This window comes from Epinephelus fuscoguttatus, linkage group LG7, assembly GCF_011397635.1.
Source record: "Epinephelus fuscoguttatus linkage group LG7, E.fuscoguttatus.final_Chr_v1".
Taxonomy (NCBI): Eukaryota; Metazoa; Chordata; class Actinopteri; order Perciformes; family Serranidae; genus Epinephelus; species Epinephelus fuscoguttatus.
Genome location: NC_064758.1, coordinates 29,246,850 through 29,267,775, shown reverse-complemented (window position 1 = coordinate 29,267,775; position 20,926 = coordinate 29,246,850). Strand labels below are relative to the sequence as shown.

Below are 20,926 nucleotides of genomic sequence, written 5' to 3'. Positions count from 1 at the left end.
TTTTAAGATTGTTTTTTTGGGGCTTTTTGCCTTTAATGTACAGGATAGAGTGAAATGGGGCAGAGAGACAGAGTGGGGGGTGACATGCAACAAATGGTTGCAAGCCAGAGTCGAACCTGCGACCACTGCGGCAAGGTATTGCCATTGTACATGGGCGCCGGCACTATCCACTGCTCTACCAACGCCCCACTGTGTTCCAGTTTTTAACCTGTCCTTTTTCATAGCAACTAAGAGTGACAAAATGTTGAATTTTTTGCTACAGACATAAAGTTAAATGTCATAAATGATGTTGGTGACAGTCAGTTACAAACAAAAAAACTGGGCTGTCCTCTTGTGTCAAAAATTCTTTCTCTCTTACATTCTTCCTCTCTCCCTTTTGAAAGTGATCATCCAATCATCGTCCTCCTTTAAAAAAACAACTGCAGAGAAAAGAAATCTCTTGTACAACCGGGTGTCAACACTGTGTGCCTCTGACACTGTCCAATCTTTGTAAGTAAAGCTGGGAGAAAAATAGCTGCGTCAGACTGTGTGAGTGTGTTTGTGTGTTTAAAACAATGCTGAATACTTTTATAAAAGTATTTTACACTAATTTAAATGTCTCTGTCAGCTCTTCTTTTATCAGACATGAAGATTGCTGCGTTCAACGTGCAGAGGTTTGGGTTGACTAAAGTCGCAGATCCAGACGTCCTGTCAACTCTGGTTAAGGTAAGACGCATCTCATTGGCAAAAACTTTATCAGTGACAGATCAGTAATTAAGGTGGTGAGGGTTCAGTTTTGGGAATGCTTGGTTCGTGTTGCTCATGTGATTTTTGGGAAATAGCCAAGAAAGAACAAGGAATAATGGAGGTGTGAAAATTACTGCTTTAACATACCTTTGTAATTGTAGCCTTCCTTGATGCAGCTGTCACAAAAAAGCCTGAAGGACATTAACCAACAGGCTAAAATGTGTCCTCTTTTGTCTGTTTGACGCTTATAGATTGTGTCTCGATATGACATCATACTGATTCTGGAGGTGGTGGATGTGAGCGGAGCTTCTGTTAGACTGTTTTTGACAGAACTGAACAGGTGCGTTTACCTTTTCTGATATTTCTGAAGACTGTTGATGTTGCTTTTTTCTACATGTACGCTTACCTTTGCTGTCCTATCAGAGTCAACACAACCCATCACTACACTCTGCAGCTCAGTGCCCGCCTGGGGAGAAACAGATACAAGGAACAGTTTTTGTTTCTGTACAGGTGAGATCAAATCACATCACCACGCTGTAATACTTTTCTAATGTAACCATGAAGCAGCTGCACTGAAAGACATTTTTGTGCCACTGGAAGGGACGACGTCGTTGACCTGATCGACTGCTATCAATATGAAGACAACCAGGTGAACGATGTGGATGCTTTTGCAAGAGAGCCATATATTCTCCACTTCAAACCACACAACACAGGTCAGTCTTAAAGGAGCAGTGTGTAGGACTTAGCGGTATGCAATACTTTCCTGTGTGCCAAGCACAAGCTCCCAGTTAGGATTCCTTCAGTGTTTGTTGTTCAGGAGTTTTTCATTGGGAGCTGATCTATCCACAGACACCTCCTCCTCTCCAACACAAACAGGGCCAGTAATTAAATATGGTAAAAACACTGAATAAAACAGTTTCATGTTAGAAATCAGCGTTTTTCCTTGTCTAGAGCTAGTGTTTGGTTTGTCCGTTCTGGGCTACTGTAGAAACATGGCAGTGCAAACCAGAACCTGCTCCCTATGTAGATATAAATGGCTGAATCTTAGGTAATGAAAAGACAACCACCTTTATTTTCAGGTGAGTATACACCAACGTAAACACACTTATGATATTATATTCCATTTCTGCCAATATGTCCCCCTAAATCCTACGCACTGGACCTTTATCTGGAGCTTAAGGAACAACAGGGAGCTACAGATATCTGTATATATCAGCATTTTCTCTGTGATATCTGATTGGCCTATTATCACAGCAGCTACAACCTATACACCCTGTGCTGTGCTTACACGATGAATTTGATACCCACATAATATGTATTGAAAGAAAAGTAATTAAATGAAGTACTATATTGGTACTAGTATTTTAATTCTTTAAACAATACCTCATCCTAGGTGTGTCTGAGTCATGTCTATAAATGGACTTGTTTGTTTTTCTGAAGGTGAATGAGTCTCATTTAGTTTGACATGTCACTCAAAGGAGCTCAGGGCAGGTTTATCGAGTCGAGTCTGTCAGCGTCTGGTGTGTACATCCACACGTGCATGAAATATCGTGATGGGGCATGTAACGGGAGAGACAAACATTTGAGGCTCAAAAAGCTGTTTTTGGTTGCAGTGCTGAAAGATATAGTGCTGATCCCAGTCCACACCAAACCCTGGGACTCAGAGAAAGAGCTGGATGAGCTGTATGACGTCGTCCTGGTGGTCAAAGACAAGTGGAAAACTGATGTGAGTTGCCTCATCCTGTTCCAGTGTTTCAGCACCACGGTGTCACCTGAATGAAGTGCTTTAATGAGTTCCTGGTGCACAAGAGTTAAAGCCGCCCCTATTAGCATGTCATATTCTAGCCAAAGACGCCAGAAGGAAATATTGGGATTATACGTTACTGCAAACCACAAATATGTCACATTTGCATATTAGTGTATCTAAAGTGACATAGTTCTGATTCCATGAACATGAGCTGACTTTGTCACCTGAAGGCAGAGATGTTGGATGGTGCGACACCTAGGTGAGAGGCCAAGCTGCAGACCACTGATCTAGACCAACAAACAAATGTGGTTGATTTTTGGGTGCTCTTTAGCGAGACATTGGCAGCCAACACATTCTCATTCCAACTTCATCACATATTGACGTTTGGTCATGGACCTTCCATGTCCACATACGACGTGCAAGTTACCCTGGGAGCGTTGGTTGTTGACGTTCTGGGACACCATGTCAAGTTCTCTTTTTTCAAGATTTTTAACAGGAAATTTAACATTTACATACAGTCTCTTTCAAAATAAACGCACTATGTTGGTACTTTTTTTTTTCTTCAACAACAAACACACATGGTTAGTTTTAGGGAAAAAGAACAGGGTTTGGCTTTAGGATCTTAGGGGAAGCGAACACCACTCTGTCGAGTGACAGTATTTGTTGGAACCATCAACCACCCCAGCTGCCCGCCCCACTCGGACTTTTGCGGCCTTAACTTTCGCCCTTGTCCCACCACGTTTCCCCCTGACGCCACCAGGCGCTGTTGCTGTTAAACTATAACAGCAACTTTCCGTGTATCATGCCAATGTTAAAGGACGCATTTCTTCGTTGGTTTCTGATGCCACAAGTCACTGCCCAAGCGCCAGATTTCGACAAAATTCGGAGTGAGACTGTGCTCTGGCAGCATTTCCAGATTTTTGTGCCACATCACAAGACAGTTGCCAAGCTGCAGACCACTGTTTGAGACCAATAAACAACAAAAACTGTAGTTTTTTGGTGTTTTTTGATGAGACGTTTGCAGCATTTCCAGCTGTGATGGCACTACCACAACTAGCTGTTTTACTGAGACATCTGATGCATTTTCAGTGGAGACTGTGTCACTAAAAGCTGTTTTTTTTAAGCTAAAACATGATCTTTTCCAAACCATAGCCAAGTGTTTCTTTTTGCCTAAACATAATATTATTACATTTTATTATAAGGCGCCTTTCAAGACAAAGAAGATAGAGAAAATAACAGCAGATTGATAACGTCAATGAGATAAGGAGTAAAGAAACATAAAAAATAAATAATAAAAATAACCACAGTTTTGGTGAAACATAAAGTTCTAACATAACTAATAATGCACAAATGTTATATATCCATGGTTTGCAGAAAAGTACAATGCCAACATCTAATCTGGCGATTGGGTTGCATACTCTCAAACCTGAGAAATCACACCAATTATATGAACTATAGACGGCTCACTGAAACTGCATTGCTAGGCAACTGCTTGGGTCCATGTTTACTTGCTGTTAGCTGATGTCATTTGCACGCAATGCAAAACATTCAAAAAGGAAACACAAAGGACTGTTTAGGGACCCGTTTATTACAATGTTTATGTTGCCAAGTTTAAAACAGTCCATAAATGACCTTTTACTGATGTTGTAACATGGCCACTTCTGATTGGATAGCACAACTTTTACTCGCACTGATATAGCTGTTTCTGATGTCCTCCAGAACATAATGATTCTGGGGGATTTCAATGCAGATGGCGTGTATCTCACCAATAAGGAGATGAAGGGGATTCGTATTCGCAGTGACAAGAACTTCCACTGGCTGATTGGTGACGACGTGGACACCACTGCAAACACATCAAACGAGCACACCTACGACCGGCGAGTGTTCACTAATAAAGTCTATTCATGCAGTTCCAGAGGAGATGGATTTATTTTGTGGCAGCATCATGTCTAACAGGTTAAAACTGTACATATTGTCATTACATATGAATTAATGGAATGAATTAATATAACACAGGATTGTTGTGTATGGAGATGACATGCTGGCAGCCTTCGTGCCAAACTCAGCCAAGCCATTCAATTTCCACAAAGAGTTTGCTATGACCGAAGAAATGGTGAGTTGTCCCTCATAACCAGCACGTTCTGCTTTACACCTTTTTACTCCTGTTCTGTTGCCATGGCAACAACTTTGGTCCCTGTTAACTACTGTTGCATCTGAAATCGCATGCTATGCAATACGTCCCAATATGTGTACTGTCATTCAACAAAGAGTAGTTTTATTCATTCATTCATTCATTCATTTTCTATAACAGCTGGTCCTGTTCGGGGTCAAGGGGGTTGCTGGAGCAGTATTTCTTTGGGAATAATATGCAATGAATTTACAGTGTTTTTCATAATAAGGTTTGAGACACACTAAAAAGCCTCACATAATGGCATGTGAGACTTCCTGTCAGCTACTGCACTGAAGTCCAAGGGACCCATTCACAATGTTTACGGTGTCAAGTTTGAAAAGGTCTATGGCTTTTTTTCACTGTTCTGTGGCAACATTCTTCACTCAGTATACGTACCCTCCCACAGGCCCTGAGGGTGAGCGACCACTACCCTGTCGAGGTGGAGTTATGCAAAGCTGTTCCTTTCTGGGAGACAAAGACCTGCCGAAAATGTGACATAACCCGGCAGGCATCAGGTAACAGAGCTGTCACAGGTCAAGAGCTAAACTGTTATTTTCTCTATCCTGCCACTGACAGACGTGGAGTGAAGTATCTGGGACAATAGCTGACATACATGTACTTTTTTTTTTTTTTTAACATTTTACAGTGCAGTGGGGCCTCTCTGGAACACGGGTGCAAAAGATGAAAGGAAATTCTTGGAATTTCTTGTAAAACAAATTTACAGCTCAGAGATTTACTGAGGGACCCTATTTTTAAAAAGCACATGCTTTGAATTTGGAACTTCCTAATTTCGTGACAGATGAATGCTACCTTTGTGCTGACAACAAAATTTGCATGATGGGGCTTAAAGGTCAGGTCTCATGACTCTATATATTTTGTAATTTCTCAAAGTCTCATTAAAAGACCAAAAACAGCACTGAATTGATCCTACCGGGCCTTGGACACACAGATACTTGTTGCTATGATCACTTTATGACTGGGGTCCTTTCCATAATGTTGTTGGATACTTAAATAACAATCTGAGCCTGTAAGTGGCAAAAACAAGCACTCTTAGTGGACGTAAATTGACAGTGCTCTGTTGCCTGTATGGATTAAATTGCAGCCTGTTTCGCAGGTTCACACAATACTGAACCAGTTTCAAAAAATGTTGCTCCAATTTATCACTTAGACATAAAAACATGGGAAAATACTGACTTTAGTTGTTCTTTTATCTCAGACATGTGTTAGGATGTTACATACCTCGACATGTTTTCCTTCCTCAGAAGAGTCACTGGGTGGTTGTTGTAACACGTCTTTATCACATCCACCACCAAGTGACACTTCTGAGGAAGGAAAACATGTCGAGGTATGTAACATTCTAACACATGTCTGAGATAAAAGAACAACTAAAGTTATTATCAGAAACTAAAGACATAATGAACACCGTTGAACTATGCGAAAATACTGTTGAGGTTGGAAAATAGCAAGACCAGAATCTTTTTTGTATCTATTAAACCGTATAAAAATCATTATGCCACAAAAAAGTGTTTAAAAACAGCATGTAACATTTGAAAGGACTGTAAAACTGAGGTAAAAAAACAAACAAAAAAACTAGTTAGCTGTGGTGAGAGCCAAAGCTATTGAACCCTCCAGTTTCCTATAATTGGAAAAAGTCATTCTGATCGTCTTACTTCTTAGAGGTTGGTTCACCACATGAATATGATATTAGCTAAATCTTATCATAATGAATTCTGAAAAGTTGGCTAACACAAATAGGCTAATCCTGCTAGGCTAAAAGGCAGCTGGTTTAGCTACATTAGCAGTAACTGCTGTCTCTTCAACCCCACACAAGTGTAATTCATATTTTCTGGTTAAACAAACAGCATTTTAATTACACAGCATTTAAATGTATTGTCAATGTCAGCACATGCCTTATGTAATTAGGTTTTATGTAACATCTTTATTAATGATTATTATAATAGGCATACAATTTTGCAACTTGTGTATCTGTGAGAAAGTTTGCTGGGCTATTCAAACCACAAACCCCTTTTTCTCAACTAAACTGCTTCTGTAGTTACTCTTCTCTGCCTTTCAGTGTTGTGTAAACACTATTAAAAACTCACAATAGTTACAGTCAAGCCCACACACACAGCCTCACTCACTAGAGCACCAAATCCAATGAAAACTGTTAGCAACAAACACACTGTTTTCTCCCTTTAAGTATAACTACAGTGTCTAGCTATTTTAGGAGAGTATGTAGTTTTAAAAAAAAAACGTGAAGTGCATATTCACGTCCTGTTTTAAGGATTTATGTCCTCAGTAGGAATGAATTGGCTCGGGGCTGAGAACACAGGCTAGGGGAGTCGTTAAGTTTTGAAAGAGGAAGTAACGCAGACACTTAGTATGGTCTTGTCATATGATTTGTTGACAATAACAACACATCAGCTTGTAAGATAGAAGCTCTGTCTACTGACACAAGTTGAAGTATTCCTACTGTTGCCTACTTGAGTGCATTTTTAAAATACCATATTTAATATTCCAACCCAAACAGCGAGGCACTAATGCCCTATCATTTGACATACCATCGCATTTTCCCTCTTGGGAGTTGAATTAATAATACACATATTTGAGTGGCCTGTTACATGCATTTTTTGTGTGTGTTTTTCTAGGCACAGAGAGTCTGCAGGCGGACGTGTTGAAGCTGCAGAAAGAAAATCTCCTGCTGGAGAGAGAAAAACTTCAGCTTCAGATCTCCATATTAAAACAAAAGCTTGCCACACTCAAACTAAAGGAATGACCACAAGATCTCAAACATGACTGGCTCTGCTGCGACAAAATCGCCAGGATAATGTTGGCATCGTACATTTCTGCAAACCACATATATATAACATTTGCACATTATTATGTAGTGGATATGTTGACATTGAATTTTTTTGTGTGTGTCCATAATGTGTGGTTATGTTTAGGCACGAATAAACACTTGGTTATGGTTTGGAAGAGTTCCTGTTTTGGCTTCAATCACCCGCTTTTAGTGCACAATCACGGCTGGAAATGCTGCCAATGTCATATGTCTTGCTAAAAAACAGTCTTATTGTTTGTTCACTTTTGTACGTTTCATATATATATCATATCAACATGTTTAATAAAGAACCAATGTTTTGTAGACACCATAGAAGAGAAGTGGACACAGCATTGGAGGCAGGGCCCTGTTCATTCCTGTCAAAGTTGCAGAGTGGTGGGGTGTTGGTGGCTTAGTGGTAGAGCAGGCGCCCCATGTACAAGGCTGTTGCCCCAGCGGCCCGGGCTCAACTCCAGTCTGTGGCCCTTTGCTGCATGTCACTCCCTCTCTCTTTCCCCCTTTCACACTTGTCTGTCCTAAAAAAAAGTTGCAGAGTGGCACATGAAGCCAAAAAAGTTCGACTTCCTAGTTATAAAATTCCCCAGATCTTTCACATTGTGACTCCCATAGAGCAAGCACATGAGAGGCCTTGGCCAGTCAAGCAGCTAACTTCTGTCAGCCAAGCGGCTAACCTCTAATTTAGCCCTCCGTTAACTTGTATAAGGATAAAATAAATTAATCATTTGGCTCTTCAGGACTTAACAAATGTTATTGGACTGAATGGATCAAATCCTGATAGTGAAAGAGTTATTTTGGGGGGACTGTTACACTTAAAAAAAAAAATGTATCCACTGATTTGCAGACATCCCTTTACAATGTAAGTCAATGGGAAAAAGTATTTTTGGGAGGAAGGGCATCGAGTGACTAACCCTGAAGTTGTAATTCCATGTTTGGCCATTATCGCTGTGTCCAAAATCGCATAATACGCAGTGCATACCCAAAATGTGTACAGTGGTTAAACATACTTTTGTGCACATAAACAGTAGTATTTCTGTTTTCGTCTCTTCCTCCCTCCTTGCCGGTTTGAAATAGTTAACCATGGTAAACTGTGCCAACCTCAGCTCCACTGGTAATTTGAAAATAATCATTAAACTATACTATGCCTATAAGTGAAATCTTACACTGCTTTCATACTTACACTTAAATTGAAACGTTCTTGACTTGTTTGCAAACTGTAATATTTTATTGGAAATAGTCTGCAATTCACAAACTAAGATTGTGGACATACTAAAACAATCGCACATACTGTTTTAGCCTACTGAATAGCATGTCAGCATGGAGGTTTAGACCCAGCCTGTGTTATGTTGGCTTTAAAGCTCTGTTCCTGTGGGCCTGGTAGGAGTATACAATGCCACCTTTTCTTCAGTCTGTTTTATTTGTTAATTCCATCCTCATTTGTGTGATTCAGAATTTCTGTTGCAAAAATAATATTTTTATACGCACATGTTACCCTTTAATTGATATTTAATGAGGTAAACAGCACTGACATGACACAGCACTGTGGCTTGTTTACAGTGTAGTCTGGCCCCAGTGAGAGGAACACGGTGGGGCATTGTTTGTGTGGTGTAATGGTCAAACGGCGGGACAAAGGAGTGTGTTATTAATATCTTGACATCTTTAAACTTTAATTAAAGCAAAGAAAAAAATCGCAAAAAGCAAAGGAATGTATTTTTTGGTTTGGTGTTATCGTAGTAAACAGCTGTTCAACACGTAGAAGGAAAACACGGTTGGTGAGACGCAGTGACGTGTGCTGCGTTCAGGTGACTTACGTAAGCTTCGTCTTTTCAGCCTTCCATAGCCGTTAACTATTAACTCATTTATATTTGTTAGAAATTATAACATTTGATTCATTGTAAAGCAGGGATAGGTGGATGACATTCAGGTGATTTAAAAAACACACAAGGGTACATACTTTTTTGTTGAAGGAGGATAATAACCGTCTGCCGTCTTGTGAAGCGTGACGTCGTCAATGGGTTTCCAGTTATTCTCCACAGCAAGTGAAAGGGACTCGCTCCAGTCACGTGACCGCCAGACCACATCCACCAAAACGCAGAGAGCCCGATCACCAGTTTGTCAACAACTCAGCAAGAAGGTGTGTCGGCCAGCCAACTTCCTCAGCGTCGACCGAGCAAATTGCAAAGCCAGACCACATCATCGCTCACCTGTCCGGTAGACAGGCCGTCTCAATGCATTACAGAGGACCGAGAACATCGCGGGGATCATGGATGTGTCCGATTTGTTTAGCAGTTGCAAAAAGGGCGACATTTGTAGAGTCAGGTAACCCAACGGCTCAGCTGACGTTTTGGCTTGCTTGTCCCTACCTGTGTGGCGTTATGGCTGCAGTTATGTTGAGTTTTCATCATAAAACAGCAGTTTCAATTTACTGGGCCTGCTCTGAGTGGATATATCGCAGCGAAACTCAAAGCTAACTGCACTGTTTGCAAACAAATAGGAGGTAAACACGTCAGGCTGGGTTGCTAACATTAGCTTTGATGACCCAGCTTGTAATTTAAGCTAACGTTTGTAGGTCAGCTCCTCAGTTTCCAGATGCAGCGTAGGTAAGATCCTATCTGTCAGTAATGGGTGCTTACCAGCTCGGTATTTGGACATTTTACTTCCTGCTGTCAGCTATACATCTTAATTTTTGAGTAATGCAAGACACGCCCTCTGTTTTGGGACAGACAGGTGTGTCCTGCAGATTACCAAGAAAGCAGTAATTAGTCAAGACAAGCCAACACAGGAAGTTTGTAAACTATGCAGCTTACTGAGACAATACATTTATCCAGCACTGTGGAAAACATGATCTGTCATGTCAGTTTTTGCCATGGTGCTGATTAAAGCAGGTCAAAATCAAAGAGGGTTTGTAATATGTATGCAGCTGTGTAAACAATGCATCTTGCATTTTGCTCCTGTTTAACTTTAACTGAACATGTCTGACGTTTTATATGCATTGAAGTCAACAGCTCAGCTTATGGCAGGTTGTGACTCACTCATTTCTCTTTTCCCCTTCACAGATACCTCGTTGAACAAAGAGACGTGGAACTCAATGTAAGGGATAAATGGGACAGCACCCCTTTGTAAGTACTTGTCCGGCTATAGGCGTAGATTTCAGGGTGGGGGGTGCAGGGGACACGCCAACCTCAATATTAAGAGCTGGCAAGCCCACTCAGTGTAAAGTCCATTGCACAAGCAGGCAGTCCAAAAATGCATCTGAGGCATATAAACATCCTTTATATACATGGATAACCAATGTGTTTGCTTCATCAGGGTGTATGAATGCTTGTCAACAACATCCTTGCCTTGGTCATTGGTTAAAAAGAACATGTGGCTTGGTGTCTGTGACATCTTGAGTATTGTAAACCCACTCAGCAACTCACCAGACTGAGACCAAAGTCACTGATAATGAAGAGAAAATAGGGAGTGCTGCACTGGGTTAAGGGTCTGTGTAGTTAGCTGTAAAAAAAAAATCAGGTGCTCTTCAAGGATGGGGCAAAGAGTCACTTAGTGATAGAAAACAACAATGGGCCAGCTCACTCAGTGTAAAAGTCCATAGTATAGTTTGGCAGTCCAAAAAAAAGCATCTGAGGCACTCTGACTGTAATTAAAAATCCTTTATTAATACAGGAATAACCAACACTTCATCATGGTGTCAATGTTAGAATGAGTATTTGTCATGCACATGTGAAGAAGACTTCTGTTTTCACATTTACATCTTAAATTCACACAGAAAAAGCACAAATTGGTGCACCATATTTAACAAAGGAAATGAAGGGTTTGGTGCTCAATATTTTCTGGCGAAGGACCCCAAAACCGCCGTTTCATATGTGTCTCCATATGTGTTATTGAAACAAAACATATGCCCTTGTCTTTGGCTAACTCAGCATCATCATCCTAACAACTAAAAATGTGAATGTTCTTGTTTTTCAGGTATTATGCCTGCCTCTGTGGCCATGAGGAGCTGGTCCAGTACCTGTTGGCTAGTGGTAAGGTTGTTTTTTAAGTAAGGCAAACATCATTTTCAACCATGTAGAGCCCTTTGCAACCTTACAGAAAGGTGCTGTGTAAATAAAGTTAGAGTTATTATAATAAAAGCGACAGTGTGATATCATGTTGAGCTTTATAATCACACTGAAATGTTCTGTAGTATAATGATTTATGTTCTTTGCTTTGCTTTCAGGTGCCAAGTGTGAAGCCAACACGTTTGATGGCGAGCGGTGTGTGTACGGCTCTCTGAGTGATTCAGTTCGCCGCCTGCTCAAAGACTATAAGTGCATCAGTGTCCGTGCCATGCAGCGGGATGATTTTAACTACTTCCTGCACTCGTAAGTTGGCCATCCATGTAAATTATCTTATCCCTTTACAGAGCAGTGTATTCTTCTCAGCTGTTTTAGTAGCTTACAGTAAAAAACAAACAGGAAACAGAGGAGAATAAACTGCAAAGTGCAGAACAGTAGCTTCACAGTCTGTGTGTAAACCTGCCCTACCTGCATGCCTCTATTTAATCCCAAGGTTTGTGTGTTTTTACTGTAGGTTACTGGAGCAGGGTCAGCACAGTGACGTGAAGTTCCTCGTTCATGGACAAATATTCACAGCTCACAGATGTGTCCTCAGTGCACGCTCAGAGTACTTCACTGAAATGTTTGAGACCAAGTGGAAAGGGAAGACCTTGATCACCCTCAAACATCCTTTGGTAGATAAAATATATATTCTGGTTGATTTACTCTGTTACTGCATGTTGTCGGCTTTGTTTTTAAAACCCTGATTCCAAAAAAGTCGCGATGTTGTGTGTGTAAAACATATATATAAACAGCATGCAATGATCTGCAAATCATTCTTAACCCATATTCAATTGAATACAGTACAAACTGAGATATTTAATGTTCAAACTGATAAAAGTAATTGTTTTTCATACATACACACTCATTCTGATTTTGATGACTGCAACATGCTCCAAAAACGTAGATATGGGCATGTTTATCAATGAGTTGCATCACCTTTTCTTTTAACAACATTTAGTTAACATTTTGTTGAAGTTTTGAAAGTGAAATTTCTTTCTCAAGCTTCACAAGCGGCCCCCCAAAACCTTAAAGATTTAAAGATTGTGTGGGAAAGAATGGGCCAAAATCCCATCTGAACACTGTAAGAGATCAGTTTCACCATACAGGAAGTGTCTTGAAGTTACCATTGCAAACTAAGACATCTCCAAATAATAAATACATTTAAGTTGGCGTGCTCAAAACTTTTTCATGGTGTCATTTCCCTTAATTGCACATGATTTTTATGGATTGAAGTGTTACAATTTCTTTATCAGTGTAATTTTATTGAGATAATACCTCTAGCTGCATTCGAAATATGTTTAATGGAAAAAAATTGGCATGTTGAACACTTTTTTCTTGCACTGTATGTTAAAGGGAATGTGCAAATCATTGCATTCTGTTTTAATTTACATTTTACACAGCGTTCCAACTTGTTTGGAATTGGGGTTGTCGATGGTTGTGTCTTGCATGCAGCTGTACAGGCATATTGTGTCCACATATCTACACTTGTATGAATAAAAGCCATTTTAATTTCAGATCAACCCTGCAGCTTTTGGAGCCATCCTGCAATATTCATACACAGGTGGGTGTGTATTACGGCTGCACATATTCAGGATTATAATTGGTGTCATTTTGAAGACTGTTTTTTTTTAATGTGTCAGTAACAATTAGATGAATCATTCCTAATGAAAAAAGTATTTTAATGACATCTACACAAATCTTTTAAATTTTAATTTTGTATCTGAACATTATCAACTGAAATAAATGACCCAAAAACTTAATCAGAGAACCAGAAAGTAAATAATCAGGCGTATATTTCTGATTTGATTTGCCAAATAACCTGCATATCACTTTTGCTTTTGGTATCATGATATTCATCAGCATCAGTCATGATATTTTGGAAGCACATGACCTAAACCTTAAAGGGAACACTACCTAAAAAAAGAATTCCAATCTGTTATTTCTAATGCCTAAAAAACTTCAGTAAATATCTGTGAACATGAGCCGCTTTTTCTCAAAGCCAACAACAGAAGAAGTAAGCCTCAAACTTAGAGCATACTTATCTGTGTACGGTAAGCAAAAAATTAAAAATAGCCACGCTGTCTGTTCTCAGAACATGTTTTATTGTCTGTACTGAGGGTACGTACAGAGTTTGGCAAGCGAGCGGTTATGTATGCAGCTCCTTATATGTGGAATCTTCTGCAGAGGGACTTAAAGTTACACTCTTATGGTTCATTTCTAGTATATATTAACAAACTTTTTGGCTTTTCTTTGTAGTAAACTCATTTTGTTCTTTTATATTGCTTGTTTTAGAGTTTTAGATTTGTATTCTGTTTTTGTTTGGTTCTATGTTGTCTTATATTGCTGCCGGTCATGGCAAGGACACTCTTGAAAATGAGATTTTTAATCTCGAGGTTTCCTGGTTAAATAAAGGTTATATAAATAAACTGATTCATTAATTTAGGATGTGTATAAAGTCTGAGTCTGAGTCTGAGCTTTATTCTGTTGTAGTGTTTTCAGTCCCGAAACAGAAAATGTTTCCATATCCTCTGAACATTCCCCTGGGTGCTCTCAGTGTCCGCTATAACATCTTTCCCAATTCATTGTCAGTGAAGCAGCCCCAGACTTTACAAATGACATCACAAATTTGAGTTAGTGCTCTAGTTTTCCGATATGGGTGAGAGTTCATGCTCACAATTTTTTTTGGACTGTCTTAAACCATAGTAATAATATGTCTGAATTTTGAAAAAAGGGCATATTCCCTGTAATTTCACTGAATGTTTGCTTCAGGGCACATTTTAAGTGTGTTTAAACAATAGCGAGGGGCCCATATTAACACTGAAACAGGTTTTTCTGCTGTAATTGATCCCTCTGTTCATACTGGCCCTTAAGAGAGCCCCTCTGAACATGTAAGTGTAGTGTAGGTGAAGTTAGTTTCGGTGAAGGCGGACAAAATCCACAGTCCTTGTTCTGTGAAACACTATGTGAAGTTTGTTTGAAGCTAATGTGCAGCTTCTGATTGAGACAAATCAAGTGGGTATCTTCCACAGTTACAGTCAATGAGTTTGTTACAGTCCCCCTACTGCAGCCCAACAAGGAAACACTGTCCAGGACATGCAAAGAGGGAAATGTGCTTTAAAAGATTAATAGAACTCAGACTGGTTATGACAGGTTGGATATTAACTTCAGTTGAAGTTTAGAATACATGTATATTAAATGTAATGACATACTAACCGCCATGCTCATACTGGACTCCTGTATGTGTAGTTCTGAGTCTAAATAGAGGCAAAGAGTCCAACGCTTTTCCTCATTTCTTTGTTTGTTTACTGTTACAGGACGAATGGATATTGACATAAGCCTCGTGGAGGACTGCAGGCGACTTGCTAAACAGTGCAAAATGGATGATCTGATCGAGGAGCTTGAGAATAAGTGCAAACAAGTGTATGAGTTTGGTAAGACAGTACTTTTGGTTCACTTTCACACTGCTAATACATGCATGTGTTTTAGCGGTGAGATACCTGGTCGGGTCTAAAAATACCAGTGCATATTTTAACCGCAGTGTCTCATGAAACGCTTGACTCTTGCATTGACTTTTTTACCACTCGAGGTGGTGATGTCCGTCTTGTCTCTTTTTTCTTTCTGTCATTACACTGAAGTGTCCAACAAGCCAGGAATCTGTGTGAAGGTTCTCAGCCTGGAGCCTCACAGCTGTCAACTTCAGGAGAACATGGCTCAGTTAGCAGACTGCGCTCTTCCCATTGAACTAAGAGTAAGGACATGATGGCAAGAAAACACTATGGGGCCTATATGAACGATCTATAGCACGTGGTTTAGAGCAGTGGTTCCCAGCTGGTGGATCCCAGTCCAAAAGTGGGTTGTGGGTCTATTCTGAATGGACCGCAGTTGACTCACAAACAAGTCAAGTTTGTAAAAAAAAACACACTGAATTTCCAACGCTAGCTTTTATTTTGAAGGGTCATGTCCTGTTTTAGAGTGAGTGAATAACAGACAGCTTCTCAACAGAGACAGCAAACCAGCTCGACAACATGGTCAAACACAAGTACGATGCTGAATATATATAACTTTGTAGACCCTACACTAATGATTAAGGAGAAATCTGGACCCATGGCTGGACCAGTCGGGAACCACTGGTCTAAAGTGCATGACGCAAGTGGGTTTAGGGTATGTCCAGCTCTACTTTTGCTAGTTAAACAGGACATAATCTGGGTGCAAAGTAAGGCGCAAGAGGCAAAGGAGTTGTATTTAGTCCTTTAATTATTCATTGGTGTGTTTTGGGCATACAATGAATTCAACCAGTCAGAGTTTCATCTTTTAATGCCTGCACCTGTGCCCCATGCTCCGCTATTTGCATAGCAAATTCAGCAAAGAGGAGAAGCGAGTGACTGTCTGCTGAGAGTGATGCAGTAAGAGCAGTCATGTGAACGCAGCAAAACTAAAAACTGTTGTAGTAAACATGACAGAGGAAACAGAACTAAACTTTTAGCTCCTGATATTATCAGTGAAGTGAGGTTGCTCCTCGTGAGTAGATGCGCACAGTGTCTCTTTTCATGGAGAGTCAAACAGCAGCTCTATAGCTCTTCCCTGCTTTCTGCTATGTTCACATTTTAGAGGATCTAATAAATATTTTCCTCATCAACAATGTATTATTTCACCCACCTGTGTGCGTCCCTGTGTGTGTACGTGTGTTGTGAACCTGCCTACGTAGGCACATCTTACTAACTTACCAATACGCCTTTTAAAAAGCAGGAAAATACTTCACCATTCTGACTTTAGACCAGTTTTTGTTGGTAACTAGCACAGTCACTTTGTGCTGCTTCAAAATAGCACTATGCCAACAATGCGCCTGACCACACCTCATTTTAAGACCTACACGCCCATGGGCACACAGATAGGCGCAAGTACATTTGTTATTCACACTGGCCTTGAAAATGACAACTGCATCAGTCTGAAACTAGAAATGACCGATGCATTTGCACCCCGTGTAGGATAGAGCCCTGTAGCTGCCTGCTGCAATTCAATAAGCCTATTTTGACTTTGTTTTTTCCTATTGATTCTCCCCAGGTTGGATTTGGTGAACTTCCCTTTAACAGAGTCGACCGCTTCCCCACTTATCCCGACATCTGCTTTAGAGTGGATGGTTTTGACTTCTTGTGTCATAAGGTACGAACCACGAAGCTCACACAGCATTACTCAGTCACATTAAAGACCCCCACATCCTGTTCAAATGAGTATCAAAGTTTAAGTGAGTGAGTGAGTGTGTGTGTGTGTGTGTGTGTGTGTGTGTCTCCAGGCGTTTTTCTGCGGACGTAGTGATTATTTTAAAGCCTTGCTGGAGGACCACTTCAGTGAGGGAGAGCAGCTGCAGTCCCAGCCCAGCACGCCAGTGATTACTTTACACAACATTTCCCATGAGATATTCATCCACGTCATGTATTACATCTACACTGACAACACAGAGGTTGGTGCACAGTTTCTGTCTGTCGATGCAAACTTGTCATTCAGTGAGAAAATTGCAAATGACTGGTTTGTCAGTCTGCCAGCTGAGGAGTCATAAGAAAAGACGCTGAAACACAAGCTTCACCTTTAGCGACTAATTTGTTGCTGAAAAACCAGTTTCCTACTGTGAGGCGTGAGCTGATTTAAAAAAAAGATTAACAAGCATGTGGGAGGGGTGTCATGATTATACAGTTTAGCTGTTGATTTTTTTTAAATAATTAAGGGAACACTTAATCATCACACTATAACACCAAGTCAGTTAAACTTCAGGGATATCAATCTGTCCATTTAGGAAGCACAAGTGATTGTGAATCAGTTTCACCTGCTTTGGTGCAAACACAGCAGGTGCAATGGAGAGGCAAAAGCAAGAGAACTTGGTTCTTCTGGCATGGCTCCACAGTGAGCGGAGAATCTGAAAAAGCAGAACGTTCTCCACAGGTTCATTTCATAGGGGGAAAACTACATCAAAACATCTGTGTACAAACTCTCACACAACTCCTGCAGTATGATCCAAGTCTCATTTATCTAGTCGTACGCTCAGGACCTCCCAAATTCATCACCCAGTTGCTTTAAAACGTCAAAATTTGAAACACATGAGTACATGCACGCTCAAGTACCTTGTTTTGGCACATGTATGAGTTTGAACTCTGCTCAAGTGGAGCTCATACACAACTCAGGGAGCGCTACTTGAAGGTGAAAGTGTTTTATATTGTAAAGGTTTAGCGAAAATGCGTGTGTTTGGGAAGTATCAGAGTTTTAACAGATGTTTTGATGTAGTTTTAGTCTCTGTTTACTTCAGTTCATGAAAATTGTTCATTTTTTTGGGTTCCCTGTTCACCATGGAATCATGAGGAAAACAGTTTTCCTCACAAATTCAAGGTAACAAGCAGTGAGTAACTTATAAAGCAGCTATAATCAATGTTTTTACATTAACAATGGATGAAGTGACTAACACGTAAAAGGGCATCGCTCGCCCTCCAGTAACCTTAGTTATCGTATGTCTTCACATGTTCACACCCTGACATGTTTGCATCCTTGACCTGTGTAACATACTAAATACATAAACTCTATATTGGGTCAGAACATCCACTAAAAAGTATGATTACATTTTCGTGTTCTTTAAAAAATATGACTTGATGCTCATCATTATCTGAAAGCTGACTAGATTGTTTTTTTCTTTCTTATGTCTAGCTGATAACAGATATCGTGTTTGACGTGCTGTGTGTGGCCGACATGTATCTGCTGCCGGGGCTGAAGCGTATTTGTGGCAAGGCACTCGCGAAGACCATATGCGAGGACAACGTTATTTACATGTGGAAGATGGCAAAGCTTTTCCATCTGTCTCGGCTGGAGGATCACTGCACCGAGTTCATGGCCAAGATCATCGAGCGGGTGGGTGTCTGTGTCTCTGTGTTGACAGTGGAGGGGGCCTTTGTTTTGGCTGGATAACATGAGAGCGTGCGGGATGTTACAGCTGGTGACACTTCATGTCTGCATGTTGAATATGAAGCTGGACCGAGCAGGCCTATATTGTGGCTTAGGATGAAGACTGGGAGGCAGGGGGGGAAGTTAATGCTCCGGGTAAGAATAGCTCAGCATGTAATACCCCCAAATTTTGTTGTATTTGTAGAGAATAAAACAAGCAAGATTTAACATATAAATTGGTGAGCTTCAGAGGGGCTGGTAGACGGATTTTTTTCACATTTTGACAGAGCCAAGCCAGCTGTTTTCTCCTGTTTCCAGTCTTTATTCTAAGCTAACCACGTCCCAGCTCTTGCTTCATATTTAGCAGCAGACATGAGAGTTGTATCTTCCCATGTAACTCTTGGCAAGGAAGTGGTATTTCCCAAAATGCCACAGTATTTGTTTAAAGTGTTCCCAGAAAAGCAAATGGCTTTTAAACAGACTGGAAGAACTTGACTGCCCCTTTTAAGTCTGTCATCATCATTATACCAAAAGTCAAAGAAAAGACAGGCCTCTGAGGTCATGTAATTATACTTCTTGTTGTGCCTGGAGCTAAATCCCCAGTTTTCGCATTTATCACCTTTGAGTTGAGGTTGATGTTATGGATGTTCTGGTCAGTTTCACCCTCAGGATTAATTCACACTTGTGTTCCTGTCTAACCTGTCTGTCGCAGCTGGTGGAGCAGCCGGAGTTTGCAGAGATCATCAAAGAGGACGCTGCGTCGTTGGAGGAGCGACACGAGACCGACTCCGTCCCAGTGGTGGACGAAATCCGTTACCACATCGCCAGCAACGTGCAGACGTACAGCGCGATTGAGGAGGCCAATCAGAAACTGTATGCCTTGGAGGAGCTGCTCGTCAGCATCAATATCAACTGCTGAGGGGTCGGCAGGATTGGGGTTTGCGGCTGCAGCTGCCGCGGAGTTTGAAGTTTTTAAGGTGGATGCTTTGGGACGGTGGTAGTGCAAAACATCTGTAGTAGCGAGAGAAAACATATGGGTCTGTATGTTAGTGGGTTTTATTTTATTTACAGTATATTGTACAGAATATATATTTTCAAGGATTTTCTGATGCATTTTCAGAGAAAGCTCTTAAAAGTTTCTTTGAGTGAGACACATTATAAGATACTTGGTAAAAAGTACTGCAAGATGGGTTTTGGGGAAACTGTGTATGATACATTTACAACAGAATTTCTTTCAATTGCACATGCATGGATTTATTTTAGGCATCCTTTGTAGCTGCTGGAATTTAGACGACTTCCTAGACATTAATCTCTTTTAAAATGTACTTTTGCCCCAACAAAGTTCAGCACCAGCCCTTATGTCGAACTCCATGAAATTATTTTTTTATGCCAAACGAGTGCACGCAATGCATTGACACCCACTTGGGTAAAAAGGCGAACAGTGCGGTATGTTCACTTTGTTCATTTAATATTTTTACCTTTAACTCCTCATTTTATTCATGAAGAATGTAGCCTTATGATGTATTTCATGTGTAGAAGCATGCAACATTTATTTTGGACTTGACCCAATTTGGCAGCTGAACTTCACCACACTATTCAACCTGTTACATTCCTCCATCGTGACACTTACTTTTCTTACACTTATCCCCCTCTTACATGTTCTTCGACTTTGTTTGAACCTGAAATGGTAAAAATTTAATTTCCTGCTGCCTTGTATGACAGCAAACCTCTTTTGCCTAGTGTGTGCACAAGAAAATAAAGCTGTTACTAAACTGTTCGCATGTAAAATCCACAGAGGAATATTTGAAGATTTGTTTTCTTAATATTGATATTCGTTTCTGAGTCTCACCCAGCTATTAATATAATAGATGAATAACTGCTCTTGTTTTTGGCAATTAAATGTGGTATTGCAAGCACAAGTAGTGTTTTATTCCGCAAATCTCATTAACCTTGAAGTGTGTCAATGTGGCTTTCTAAAATTGAATTGATTTTACTTTTCAATTCATAATGAAATTATCATGGCTGTACAGATGGCACTGTCACAACCAGATATCTCATAAATTATTAGATGGATTACTTTGAAATTTGTTGCAGACAAATAACTTTAATGCCTCTCACTGATGATGATGATGATAATCTGTAATCATACTGATGATCCTTTGACTTTTCATCTAGTGCCATCATCTGGTCAAAATACAATTTTGTTTTATAAACAAGTATCTGCTGAATAAATGACATTAGTAAGAATCAATTTAGTTTGACTCCCCCTCTTCAGCTTTCATAATATACATTTAATGAATAGTTTAAACACACTAGAATGTAGTTAAACAGATAGAAGGCCTTTAAGGTGTTTATTAATGTAGAATATTTGTCAACAGTTTCTCATATGAAGACATTTTATACTTTTAAAAATTCTACTATATTCA

The 20,926-nt window shown here is 40.1% G+C and overlaps 2 protein-coding genes across 4 annotated transcripts; both read left to right on the top strand.

Annotated features, from left to right (window-relative positions):
• Positions 1–7,616, top strand: LOC125891301 (deoxyribonuclease-1-like). 3 transcript variants are annotated; one of them, XM_049580449.1, is made up of 10 exons: positions 1–489; positions 608–705; positions 978–1,066; positions 1,150–1,236; positions 1,327–1,439; positions 2,340–2,452; positions 4,193–4,350; positions 4,490–4,586; positions 5,050–5,158; positions 7,292–7,616. In XM_049580449.1, exons 2-10 carry the CDS (start codon positions 625–627, stop codon positions 7,417–7,419), a joined length of 975 nt encoding a protein of 324 aa, XP_049436406.1. In that variant the 5' UTR covers positions 1–489; positions 608–624; the 3' UTR covers positions 7,420–7,616. The 3 variants fall into 3 exon arrangements, with proteins under 3 accessions (XP_049436406.1, XP_049436407.1, XP_049436405.1); XM_049580450.1 differs by having other exon boundaries at positions 1–528; XM_049580448.1 differs by having other exon boundaries at positions 1–705.
• Positions 7,617–9,585: 1,969 nt separating this feature from the next.
• On the top strand, positions 9,586–20,277 carry abtb1 (ankyrin repeat and BTB (POZ) domain containing 1). The gene is made up of 12 exons (XM_049580446.1): positions 9,586–9,798; positions 10,536–10,598; positions 11,449–11,504; positions 11,699–11,843; positions 12,052–12,211; positions 13,095–13,140; positions 14,894–15,010; positions 15,215–15,327; positions 16,641–16,739; positions 16,870–17,037; positions 18,267–18,467; positions 19,213–20,277. Exons 1-12 carry the CDS (start codon positions 9,743–9,745, stop codon positions 19,417–19,419), a joined length of 1,431 nt encoding a protein of 476 aa, XP_049436403.1. The 5' UTR covers positions 9,586–9,742; the 3' UTR covers positions 19,420–20,277.
• Positions 20,278–20,926: the final 649 nt, after the last annotated feature.

What these genes read in the sequence shown, in the direction of transcription:
- LOC125891301 (XM_049580448.1), top strand. Translation starts at nt 595, where the DNA reads ATGTCTCTGTCAGCTCTTCTTTTATCAGACATGAAGATTGCTGCGTTC. An exon ending in TCCTGTCAACTCTGGTTAAG is followed by an intron (nt 706 to 977) that starts GTAAGACGCATC and finishes TGACGCTTATAG; the next exon opens with ATTGTGTCTCGATATGACAT. An exon ending in CAGTTTTTGTTTCTGTACAG is followed by an intron (nt 1,237 to 1,326) that starts GTGAGATCAAAT and finishes TGCCACTGGAAG; the next exon opens with GGACGACGTCGTTGACCTGA.
- abtb1 (XM_049580446.1), top strand. Translation starts at nt 9,743, where the DNA reads ATGGATGTGTCCGATTTGTTTAGCAGTTGCAAAAAGGGCGACATTTGT. An exon ending in TCACCCTCAAACATCCTTTG is followed by an intron (nt 12,212 to 13,094) that starts GTAGATAAAATA and finishes TTTTAATTTCAG; the next exon opens with ATCAACCCTGCAGCTTTTGG. An exon ending in TTGACTTCTTGTGTCATAAG is followed by an intron (nt 16,740 to 16,869) that starts GTACGAACCACG and finishes GTGTGTCTCCAG; the next exon opens with GCGTTTTTCTGCGGACGTAG.